The following is an 11,830-nucleotide window of genomic DNA, read 5'->3' as shown; positions in this document are numbered from 1 at the left end:
TCTCCTCCCCAAGGTAGTTCTATGTGACCAAATGAGTACTTAAAGAAACATTTACAAGTTTATCTACAACAACTTATTTCAATGCATTGTGGCCACTAAAATCCTAATGTTTAGCCCACTACAAAATCGAATAGAAATCATAAGCATGCCATGTGCGTAGGTTTAGCAAAGTTTGACTTCCAGAGTGATGAAAGCGGTTGAAAAATGATATCATTAACCCAGTGTTTGCTCAATCAATGATATCAATAGTCAAGCCCTCCATAATGTTTAATAGTTAGACAATGGCTAGTATTTGCATGAACAAGCAAATGCTATATCATCAACCAACAAGTGCTTACTCAATATCATCAACCAAGCTTATATTCAATTCTTATTGATTGTCAAAGTACAAACACTGAATTTATCCTAAAAACTAGGGGTTAAGGCCAGGTACAACAAACTATGTCCGACCATATCATTGAATGTTGCCCATGATGGACATGTGTTCTCGAGTTTTGAGGTACTTATCTTGGTCCTAAACTTGGTGACTAGCTCCTAGCCTTTCATACAATGTTCATCCTACTTTGAGGATTGTGATATCAATTGCTTATGATATCCAAATGGACTTGTAGGCTTGGACAAATAAAAAAGAAGAAAGAAAGCGTTGCAATACCCTTAAGCTGGAGGGGAGGCTGGAAGGGTAGTGATTAGAAGAATGAGGGAGAAGAAATTGTTACATGAGGATGGAGGTGATGAGGAGTTGGTAGGCTCAAGAGAGTGGGCAATGGATGTTGAGGAGCCTGAGGAGGCTCTCATTGGACCATTGGATGTCACTAATTATAACCTAACATTATCTCAGTTCACACAAAAAAGCCCCTTGAAGCATAGAGCTCAGGGAAATGGTATGTCATTGAAGTGTAATGAACTTCCATGACATTGAATACATTGTATGTGAGTAGTTATTTGCAAGTTAGTTAGTTGAGCATCCCAACAATGTAGCTTGCAAGAGTTTTTTGCAATATAATGAAGATGTGCCATGCTTGTGATTCGTGAATCATGATCCACCATGTGTTCCATCCTCTCCATGTTTGTCTTGTTTGACGTGTTTCAATTATATTTAAGGCAAGTTATGTGTTGCTCGAAAATGCAATGTGCATGCAATTACTGTGCACAATGCAAATGATTTGAATGATGATTCACATGTAGTAAAAGATCATGCTGCAGAAAGATAAAAGCAAGGAAGGAAGCATACTATTAAACATGCTGGGGACACATACAATGATGTAGGGTATCCTAATGAGAAAAGGTCCTTGCAGGTTGAGAAGGAACAAGAAGGGTCTTTTGATTATGTGGAAACTTTAGGGCAGGTTAATGAGGTTGAAGAAGCACAGAATGAGAAGGACGAATCAATGATTGGTGCGGATTTGGATACATTAGCAAAGATATTATGTGATATAAAAGCATTCACTGTTGATGTTCAGAAGGATGCACAGGCTGATGCAAAAGCATACAGTTCTATTGTTGATATGGATGCACGGGCTGATGCATCGCCACACAATGCTCATGTTAAAGAGGATGCAAAGGCTGATGTAGAAGCTAAGGTTGATGTTCAAAAGGATGCACATACACAAAAGGTGGAGATCGTGTGAGAACAAGTCCTATGTTCAAGCTTGGGCATCGGGCATTCTTTCTCCAACTAATGAGGTATCAAGTGAAGAAAATATAGTTGAAGAACCTATTTATGAGGCCTGTGAGGACTTGCTAAGTGATCTACTTGTAGAGGGAGACAATTTTGCAATGAATGCTGAGGAGGGAAACGATGAGGGTGTGTACTTCTTCATTCTGAAATGTAGCCATGCAAAGCAAACAGCTGGGAAAGTTCTTATACACAAGTGGGGCACTAAGTGTGGTAGGGGCTCACACACTGTTACTGGATGGTACTATGAACAACGCAGTGACCATCAATATTATTTGCTCAAAAACAAGCCAATCGCCATTATCTTTTCTTGACATCTTGTTAGAGCCATGAAATTCGACATGGAATTGGTGGATCCCAAAAGTAACATATACTACCTATCCTTGTAAGTGCATGAATCGATCTACAATGCATTACCCTATGAGGCCTGATTCTGAGGCAAATGTGACCTGTGAACTCTAAAACATTTCATCACTTTTTTCAGTAACAACCAATCCAAATCTTTTTGTTGTGCATGGTTCATAGGGTTATGAAAAATACTATCAAAAGATGATCTATTGTGTTTTATTTTAGACCTATTTTGTTCTATTGTTATGTTCCATCTCTTCTACTCAATGCACAAATAGCCAAAAAAAATAACAGAGTCAATGTAAAAAAAACCAACAATATTGTCATCCTCCAATTCGATTGCTCTTCTTTTCTAAAGACAACCATCCACACAATAGTTGTGAACTTATCTTAGTCTACGTGATCATAAGGTCAATCAACATGAACATGAGCACTACTCCCAACATCTCTCATGAACAACTAGTAAAATAGCAGAGTCTACATCTTAGCACATGGATATTCTTAAATAAAAAATACCAACCAATCCCACTATTACAACCAAAATTTTTGGGCTTCTTATATTTGATTATGGATTCAACATGTTTGGACACAAAGGAAGAAAGTGTTTTAGTTGTGGTGCAACATAATCATTATATCAAATAGTCAAACAAGGCACAACCAATTTAGTGCTATATAGCACATATACTAACTGATTTCTTACTATATAGTTGATCTATTGACAAATAGTATCCAATTTTGTGCTATATGGCAGTGACAATAACCGATTCAATGTTATCTAGAAGATATACTAACTATTTTGGTGCCATATAGATGATCTATTGATAGACAGTAACCGATTTAGTGTTATATAGCACACAGAGTAACTTTTATCCATGTGAAAGAGAACTCATACAACTGCATCACATTAAGATAGAACTTGTGGATGTGTAACCTGCTTTACAGCATAGACAAACATCATAAGATAACAATTGAATATATGTTTAATTAAAAAAAATTATTTGGTAAGTACATTGGTCTTACAAAATCTCTAGCTCCTTCACAATATAGTTTTTTACATCATGTGAACCATAATATATTTACAAGACTAATGACGAGAGTGCCCCTCACATTGTGTACTCACAAAATGGTGGTAATATTGCTCTGTGGGCATGGATACCTCATCCTTTGGATTACTTAACTTGTTCATTTTACACAAGTTTCTGTAGTCATGTGCACTGTTCCACATAGCTAGCCAGTATATCAACATTTTTGTGAGATAAAAGGGATCCTGTTGATTGTCCTTGGGATCAAAACTCTCAGGACAAATGCATACATCAAGGTCATTTAGGATGGACTTGTACCACATGTCGTCAACAAGCAGTGTGTTTTCAAGGTTGAATTCAATATAGAACCTCCAAATGTATTCAAGATTCTTGAAGAAAATGGGTTTTTGCCAGTAACTTGTAGGAACCCTAGACACATCCACAAACTGAAATGGTGCCTCTATGCATTCATCTTAGCCCAGCTCTGCCAACCAAAAATTCCTTCTCCTACATAGGTTAGGAAACGCCTGTCGCATTGTATTTTCCATATTGCACTTACGAATGTGACTTATGGACCTTTGCATCTAAGGTTGTGACTGGCTTGAAAACCTTAAAGGTGCTTGGAACCCTAGGTCCTTGCAGATGCATATTTCATCTGTCAGTTGTATATTGATGAATGGGATCCGGAAGCACGATTCTACTCGTAATGGTTGCCTTTTCCATTTAATCCCTATGAATTTAGGTTCAGCAAATTATTTTCCAACATCTTGGGCTTGGGCTTGAACACGTGACTTGCAAGGGTTGGTGGGCCTAGAGCATAAGATCATGGGTCCCAACTACTCATGTGGTCTTAAATCCCATTTTGAAAGGTGTATGTCAACTCTCAAGATGCATGGCAATAGCAAGACAATTCCCTTCTCTTGAACTGTGTTGCATCATGTTTGCAAAATCCTTGAATGCTATGCAATCCTCGAGACCCCTCCACCCTTGCACAAACCCACGTCTTGGTTTTATCCACTTACACCCAACTGGATCTCCCAAAACACTCTTTTGGATGGTCCTTCCTTATGCTTGGAACTAGTAGATACAGTAGTACTCAATGAATTTGTTAAAAATTACACTATATCAGCTGCCTGCTTCAATACCACACCATCATTCTTGAGCTGCTCATGTGTAAGGGCCCTTTTAATCACTGCACCTACACCATCGTGTTCTCGTTTGCCATGGTCTGATCCAAAGAAGTTCCAAGTCATCTCAACATTGGTCAATGCAAAGAATCTAACTCTGAAGACGATCCCGAAGCTGATCCTTCCCGAGTGCCTTGGTGAAGATATCTGCTGCATTTTGCTCTATTGGACAGTAGACCAATTCCACTATCTCGCCCTCAATCAAATCACACACATAGTGATACTGAATCTCTATATGTTTTGTATGTGCATGAAACATTGGATTTTTAGCAATGTCCATGCAACTTTGATTGTTGCACCTCAGCACGGTTGCCTCATCCTCTTGCACTCCCATGTGCCATAAGATCCTCCTCAGCCACACTGCTTCACAAGCAGCAAAACATGCTGCCTTGTACTCAACCTCGGTAGAAGACAATGCCATTATTGGTTGTTTCTTACTGATCCAAGAGAAGATAGCTAAACCTAAAGAGAAACAATATCCAGAAACTGATTTCCTGGAATCAACATCTCTAGCCCACCAATCCTAGTCACAATGACTAGCCAAGGAAGTGCCCGTACCATAAGTGATGCCATAATCAAGAGTGCCCTTCACATACCTGAGCCATTAGGAAAAAAGGGAGCTCATTTTGGGGCCTTTTACGGTTTGGAAAAATAAGCTCTCAACCAATCAATAGAGGGCCAACGTAACGTTGGAAATTCACAAAAATAAGAGAAAATAGAAAAAAGAAACAATACTTTATGTAGGTACAAGCGTGCTACATTAATGTGGAGATTGGTTTTTTATTCTCACAAGATCTTTGGACAAGAAATAGAATCTAAACTGACATTTTATCTGACAAGGGCCTTCCCGCTTCCACCTTCCTTTGAACTTTGAAATGTTGTGCCGCCTTTCCTTCGAAAGGTCTACCATTCTACACCACTGCCTCATTGTGTAGCAACCTCTTCTTTTCCAAAACTGCTCCCTTGATCCTGTTTGGCGTAGAGTAAGATGTTTCTTGTCAACTGTCTGTCTGCCCACTTTCTCTTTCTTGAAACTTCAATTTGTTATCTTATTTACATTACTTTGCTATTGTTACAGATTTAGAAAATCTCCATGGTGAATAAAAACCATGGCCGTTCTTGTGGAAGATGCTCTGTGGATGATAATGCTATGAAGGCAGAATTATACCACACATCCTTACCCCGTCGACCTGCTTCTTCTATTTCTTCGGTAGAGAATTCAAGTACAGTCAAAACGGAAGGAACTTGGGAAAGGTTTAGTGTTTCAAAAGGAGCATGGGTGCTCATGCAACCTAGCAAAGGAAAAAGACCCCAGACGAAAAACATTTTCTTGGGGTCATGGAAGGGAAGAGTACGAGATTTTAAAATCACCAGAGGGAAGATATCGGTGAAAGAAGTTTTGATTCAGCATGTGTAGATGCATAAAGAATTTGTCTTGTGAGACTATCCAAAAGATCTTCCACAACACAGGCCTAATTGTATATTTTTCTATTGTGGTTTTTTTCTTTACGAGGTGTATGGATTTTTAAGATGAAGCTTTCTTTCTTTGCGTATTGACATTCTTGTGTTGTTTTATTTCAGATTTATATCCTTCATCGTATGAGACATGGCAAAACATCGATTGTATTCTGGGATTTATAGATGTTCTGCATGGATCGATAGGAGAACAACAATACCAAGGTCGATGTGCAACAGAGCTAGCTCAATCGGGTATATTTTTTACTGATCATTTTTATCAGTTGCTGGACAATGCTAACACACATGGTGTGTTAATAAAACAAGACCTTCTGGCATGGAATTCAGTGGATTGGCCTCACCCACATTCTAGTGTTACAGAGGCATATAGGGCCAAGCTTTTCAAAGAAGTACAGAAAGCTCTGAGGCCCAATATTGCCACAAGGATAATAAAAATTTCTTTATGCATGCCTCTCACAGTTTTTGTGGACTTGTTTAGTACCTTTCCAGTGAAGGTTTCAAAAACAATGTTCACAGTTAAAGCAACAAGTTTGGCATGCATGCCACAATTTTTGGATAAAGGTTGGGATAAGAAGACATGTAGTTCAGTGTTTTGTAAGGTTGTCCAACCTTCTATGCAACTGAAGTACATGGTTGCATCACAAAATTTTATTTTTTCTTTTTATTATAAGCGTAGTCGAATGCTAGGCACAAAACTAGTCCTAATGGATCAAGATGAAGATTCTTTTGGTGCAGAAAATAAACTTCTTGATATTGATGTTGTTGAGAATGGTGATGTGCTAGTCAATATCTCATTAAGAGAATGTTGCTCCCTAGCTCAATTACGTAATGACATTCTATTTGAGACAAAAGGTTCTATTTCAAACGACTTTTTATTTATCTACAACAATAAAAAGGTACACCATCTGATTTATCCTAGTCTCATTAAGCATTGCTATTAGTTTACTTTACCGCTCTGATTCATATTGCTTTTTTGCAGTTGCTCAAAAGAAGAGAGAGCTTAATAAAATGCAAAGACATTGAAAATTTGAAAATTGAGATAACACAGACTCCATAAACAAAGGTTTTGTATTCAATCAAGTAAAATTTTGTACAGAAGTGTTTAGTTGTACATGTAGAACATATTTCTGGCATCCATTTTCTATTTATGTACAGCTTGATCCAGAGGCTGCTCTACATGGTCCAAGATCTCCCTATCATCATTGTTTGGAGAATCTGTTTTCTGTTGCTCCATCCCGTCCTGTACACAGTATGTTGGTGCTACTCCATTGTCTCCTCTACTGCCCCATGAGCATCTGTTTGCCATCTTCTCCTCAACAACATCAGCAGCAGGTCCTTGCTCCTGTGGCTTCTCCTCCTCAGCACTAGGTGCTTGTTCCTGTGGCACCACATCAGCTTCATCTGTGGCATCAAGGTGTATGACACCTTCTTGTACTTTAGAGCTCTCACCCAACTCAACAGTAGCTGGTACAATAAGTTTGGGGGAGGCATAGCTCAAAAACCTCCAAATTGTATGAGCTCTAAAATTATATACATAGTTTGAGCTGAAGCTATCTTCTTTCATCTGCAATGGCATATGATGATTTAGAACACTTTGTATCATTATGAATTATCTTCAAGCTAAATGAAAATTATTTTTTTTTACAAGGTCTGGCTGTTCTTTCTCAAAATAGCTTGAAAGTAGATATTTGGCACTGATCACCACTCTCCATCTGCAGCTACTTAAATCATCTTGTTGTGGTGTCTGTACAGTTGGAAAGATATGTTAGAAACTGTTAACATCTGAACAAAACAAAATTATTCAATAAGTTCAAAGGCATAGCATGAAATAGACATCAGTAGAGGGAACGACTTTTTACCTCTAGATTTATTGGCTCTATTGAATCCAAAAGAGAAACATTAGGAGGACAGTGATCCAATGCATCTAGAAGCCTTCTAATACAACTGCAATATATATAATTTAGTTAGTATGATATCAAAATAATGAAGTTTTAAGTTCAAAAAGCACACACAGCACTTACAATTTCAGCTCTCTGTGTGTTTTTAAGAGAGTTGAATATAAAGCATTGCTTCTGCTGGATGTCAATAGAAACAAAACTCAAGTGGTCACTGCATAAGGAAAAAAGCATTAGGAAATCAAAGGCTACAAGAGTTCTAAATCTTAAAGAAGAATCTTAAAAGAAGTAGTCACCCTTATACCTGTTATGGTATGGAAGTAGCAAAACATCAATTACTTCAAAATTGCAGTGTCTGAACCAGTTGGAAATACTGATGGGAGTTTCCTTTGCATCTTTTAACTTAGAAGAAATGGCAGGATCAATAATATGGACTATATGCTGTACAGAGGGGTGAAGCCAGCTTCTCATCATGCTGCATAGGACCAAAAAATAATTAGGGTAGGGTTTAAAGGGGGTACAAGGAGGATTGTTTTGCAAAAAATGTAAAATAATAGACACTTACTAGAGCATTGCAAGAATGATAGTATCTGAGCAATACTCATTCTTATGAGCCAATGCTGCCAAGCATGGTTTTGTCAAGTCAAAATCATTCACTGAAAATTCATCCTCAATATGGACAACTATATTAGGGCCCAGCTCCTGCAACCTTCTATGTATCTGCAGCTCACTCTTTCCAGTCTCCACATCTATAACAGATTTTGTTTCTTTTATTTGCAGCTTCAGTGACTCCTCATAAGCAGTCTTCCCTCTGGTGTTCTTTGAGTGGGTTACTTCAACAACCTTAACCTTATCTACCTTCAACTTCCTTGTAGGTGGAATTAATAATATGTCTCTCATCTTTATGTCCTGCCATTCCACAGGATGAACAAGCTTGTCATACCTCCATCTCACTCTGGACAAAGTGTTGAAGTCTTTGGACATCAAAGTCACCCTGTGAGCATGGGCTGCTACCAGCATTGCATATTCAAAATATTTTTCCAAGTAATCCTCTACCATTTCCTGTAAGGAAAGAATGGCAGTTCTGTTCCACCTGAACCCAAGGTGCCAACTATCACATATTTCTCTCACCAGTCTTTGAAAAGGTGCCTTGGGGATTGCAAAGCCTATAACTTTCTGTTGCTTCCTGATCTCCCTTAGCACACCTACACCATGATTCAATCTCTTGGCCTTTTTCTTGAGCAGGCTCATTGGCTTACCCTTCCTGCCATGTGCAGCTCTTCCCTTTGGAGGCACACTAAATTTCTTGGTACCTGCCCTAGCTACTGTTGCTGCAAGCCCTGGCCCTTTGCCAGCTTTCCTTGCAGTTGACTTGGTTCTTGCCATCACTCTGACAAATTGCATACAAAGCAATGGAAAGAGATTATAGCCATGGAGAACATGTTTTGACACAAAAAGGCAATCACAAGGGTGGATCCTACAGAGGCCCTTACTTTTTGTGTCAAAGAGGCTGAAAAGTTCCAAGAGCCAGATGAAGCTACCTTCCAGCTCACACAGGAAGCTATGAATCTCTCAGCACTATACACAGAAAAGCTTAAAGAAGAGGCTGGACAAGAGGGGAGAGGAATAAATCTTTGGAAAGATGAACTGCTTGTTGCTAATGAAAATGAGAAGGTACTTCAAATCAAATACTTTGTCTTCTGCTTAGCTTTGTTTTGTAGGTTGTGTATTGTCTCACTCCAATCTTTTGATATGTGGCAGCTACAAATTGAGGATGACACATTCCTCCAGAGATCAAGTGGAAGTAGGCTGGTTGGGTTTCACAAAATGTCAGGCCTAGCTCATTATATTCATGATCTAGGCAGTGCTAAGATCTTGATTTACCATAGGCAATTGAGCCACAATGGAGAAGCCATTGTTTGTTTACTTCTTAAAATGTTTGTCCAGGGTTTTAGGTGGACATGCTCTTTCATGGCAAAAGGAAAAGATCATTTTGATAGAGAGGTTGTCTGCCATAGATATATTTGGAGATTATGAGAATAAGCAGGCCTCTAGGGCCGCTTACTTTTTGTCTTACACTTCTTATGCATTAGCATGTGGTGTTAAGGAGCCCAAATGTCTGGAGGGCTATGGAAAACACAAGATCATAAGGTTTCGAGAGCCACCCATGATTGCATCAAGCCACACAATCCAAGAAGAAGAACAGGTGGAGACAACTAAAGAAAAGGATACCCCTCCCAGACAAGCAACAGAGGCAAGCATTGATAAATAGACAGTCGACATCAAGCCAATAAAGAAGAAAAAGACTCCAATCAAGATCAAAAAGAGAGTTCTGATTGGCAGGCCCTGGGAGAAATAGGATTTAGTCATCAAATATAGCACAAACATTATATTGAAGTTGAACTGATTTGTACAAAGTCTTTGATGTCTGGTATGATCTTGTATAAATGAATTATAAGTTGAAGATGAAATGATTTGTACATTTAGATAGAGTGGTGTCGTTAAATATTAAACAAACAATATATTGAAATTGTGAACAAATTGTATTACGTTTAGATCATATGTTTCACAAAAGAAATACTATTGATGCATAACACCAAGAGTCACTTGTTCCACAAAAAAAAATTCTATTGATTGAGTTTGAAAACATGTGGACATAACACCAATAAGTTACAAATGAGTCCTATTCATGTTTACTTGTCCATTTATGGTTTCTAAATATCTTCGATTCCCTCCATTGTCTATGTCTCTCTGCTGCCATTGAATTGTCTAGAGTTTGTCTTCGTCTTTGCTTTTGAACTAGAAGAAAAGCAAGCTTGATTTTGGAGCTAGCAACTTTTCTTTTAGCATGCAGCCTCTGTAGTATGCCTCGGTAAAACCATTGGAAGACTTCCTTCAGACTATTTGCCTTCTCACCCTCCATAGTGTTGTGTGTGTCTGAAAAATGCATTACGTGCCATGTAGTGAGACTTCTCCATGCCTTGGGTAGACCAAATTGCTGGGCATCCATTCTTTTTGACAAAATAGGGAAGGTGGTTGTAGATGATATGCTGTAAGACATAAGAATGCATAGTAAGTAATAAAAAAAAGAGGATCACACTTAAGTAAAAGAAGAAGACAAAACCTTACCATGTAGTGAGTTATATTATAGGCTATCCACGCGTCTTTCATTGACTTCCCAAAATGTTTAATTGCCTCCTCAAAGTTCTTGTAATCACTCTTTGTCCATGTTACTTTGTCACAGAACATGAAGAGTTGATCAAGAGACCTCCACACCTCTACCTTCCTATTTCGTGCTTCCCCATCTGCCTCATGATCTTTCATAGCATTATGGACTTGCTTCCACAATCCATAATTAATCTTTGAAACTGTTCTACCTTGCCTTACTTGCTTACTGTGTTTGGGTCGAGACAAGAATCTTCTTGCCTTAACACCACCAATAGAGGGCTTGATTGGTACCTCCTTGCCATTGGTAGATTTTTAAAATCCTCTGTGATTTGAACATCTCCTCTATGCAGACCTATATCGGATAACACTTTTTCCAATGCCTAAAGAGCATCCTTTCTATTTTTTTCGGGACGGAGTTTCCAAGCAAATCCAATATATAAAAATACCAATTTCTCAATAATTCGACATAGACCATGCAATGTGTAGATGTGAACATTACATAGTGGAATGTCCAGAATGGCCTTGAAGTCAGGGTCAACTTTATCTCTATTAGGTGCTCTCTTCCACCATTTTGAATCCATTACTTGAGCTGATTCTTTGCAGTAAAGACAAGGAGACTTTGAGTTGCCTCCTTTACTAACGTTATACATGCACTTAAGTGTTTTAAGATCCCCGGCCATGTGCCACTCTACTTGAAAATCACCTTTTCCTGCAACATGGAGATTCTCGCCTTGCACTTGTCTTTTGATTATTCTTGGTATTTCCGTGTGGTGAAACACCCAATCTAGTGTTTCATGGTCTTCTGTCTTCACCTGCAGATTATAGAAAACAAAAGCCTTACTATAACACATTTGAAAACAATGACCAAAATCAAGTAAAAAACAAAAAATGATCATACCTGGAACGAGCCTAACCACCATATGTGTTTCTCGGATTGCACACTAAAATACTTCGAACTCGCTTCAGTCAATGATGTATCAATTGCTCCATTCATCAATGTAATAGTAACTCTTTCCATTTTCTTTTCCTTTACGACCTCACACTCATCCAGTTTGATAA

At 38.4% G+C, this 11,830-nt stretch overlaps 1 protein-coding gene and 1 pseudogene across 1 annotated transcript; one reads left to right on the top strand and one right to left on the bottom strand.

The window, feature by feature from the left end:
* The first annotated feature begins 5,325 nt into the window (after positions 1-5,325).
* On the top strand, positions 5,326-6,731 carry LOC147885496 (uncharacterized). Its single transcript, XM_087396045.1, is given in 3 exon segments — positions 5,326-5,710; positions 5,814-5,942; positions 6,688-6,731. Coding segments are annotated over 3 exon segments (558 nt in total).
* A 118-nt stretch (positions 6,732-6,849) lies between these two features.
* LOC147885495 (uncharacterized) lies at positions 6,850-7,837 on the bottom strand (annotated as a pseudogene).
* Between the last annotated feature and the right edge of the window lie 3,993 nt (positions 7,838-11,830).

Source organism: Dipteris shenzhenensis, chromosome 25 (genome assembly GCF_047967505.1).
Source record: "Dipteris shenzhenensis isolate YYH24624 ecotype China chromosome 25, Dip_SZ_1.0, whole genome shotgun sequence".
Taxonomy (NCBI): domain Eukaryota; kingdom Viridiplantae; phylum Streptophyta; class Polypodiopsida; order Gleicheniales; family Dipteridaceae; genus Dipteris; species Dipteris shenzhenensis.
The sequence above is the reverse complement of the archived record's forward strand: the minus strand, read 5'-3'. Positions and strand labels throughout refer to the sequence as shown.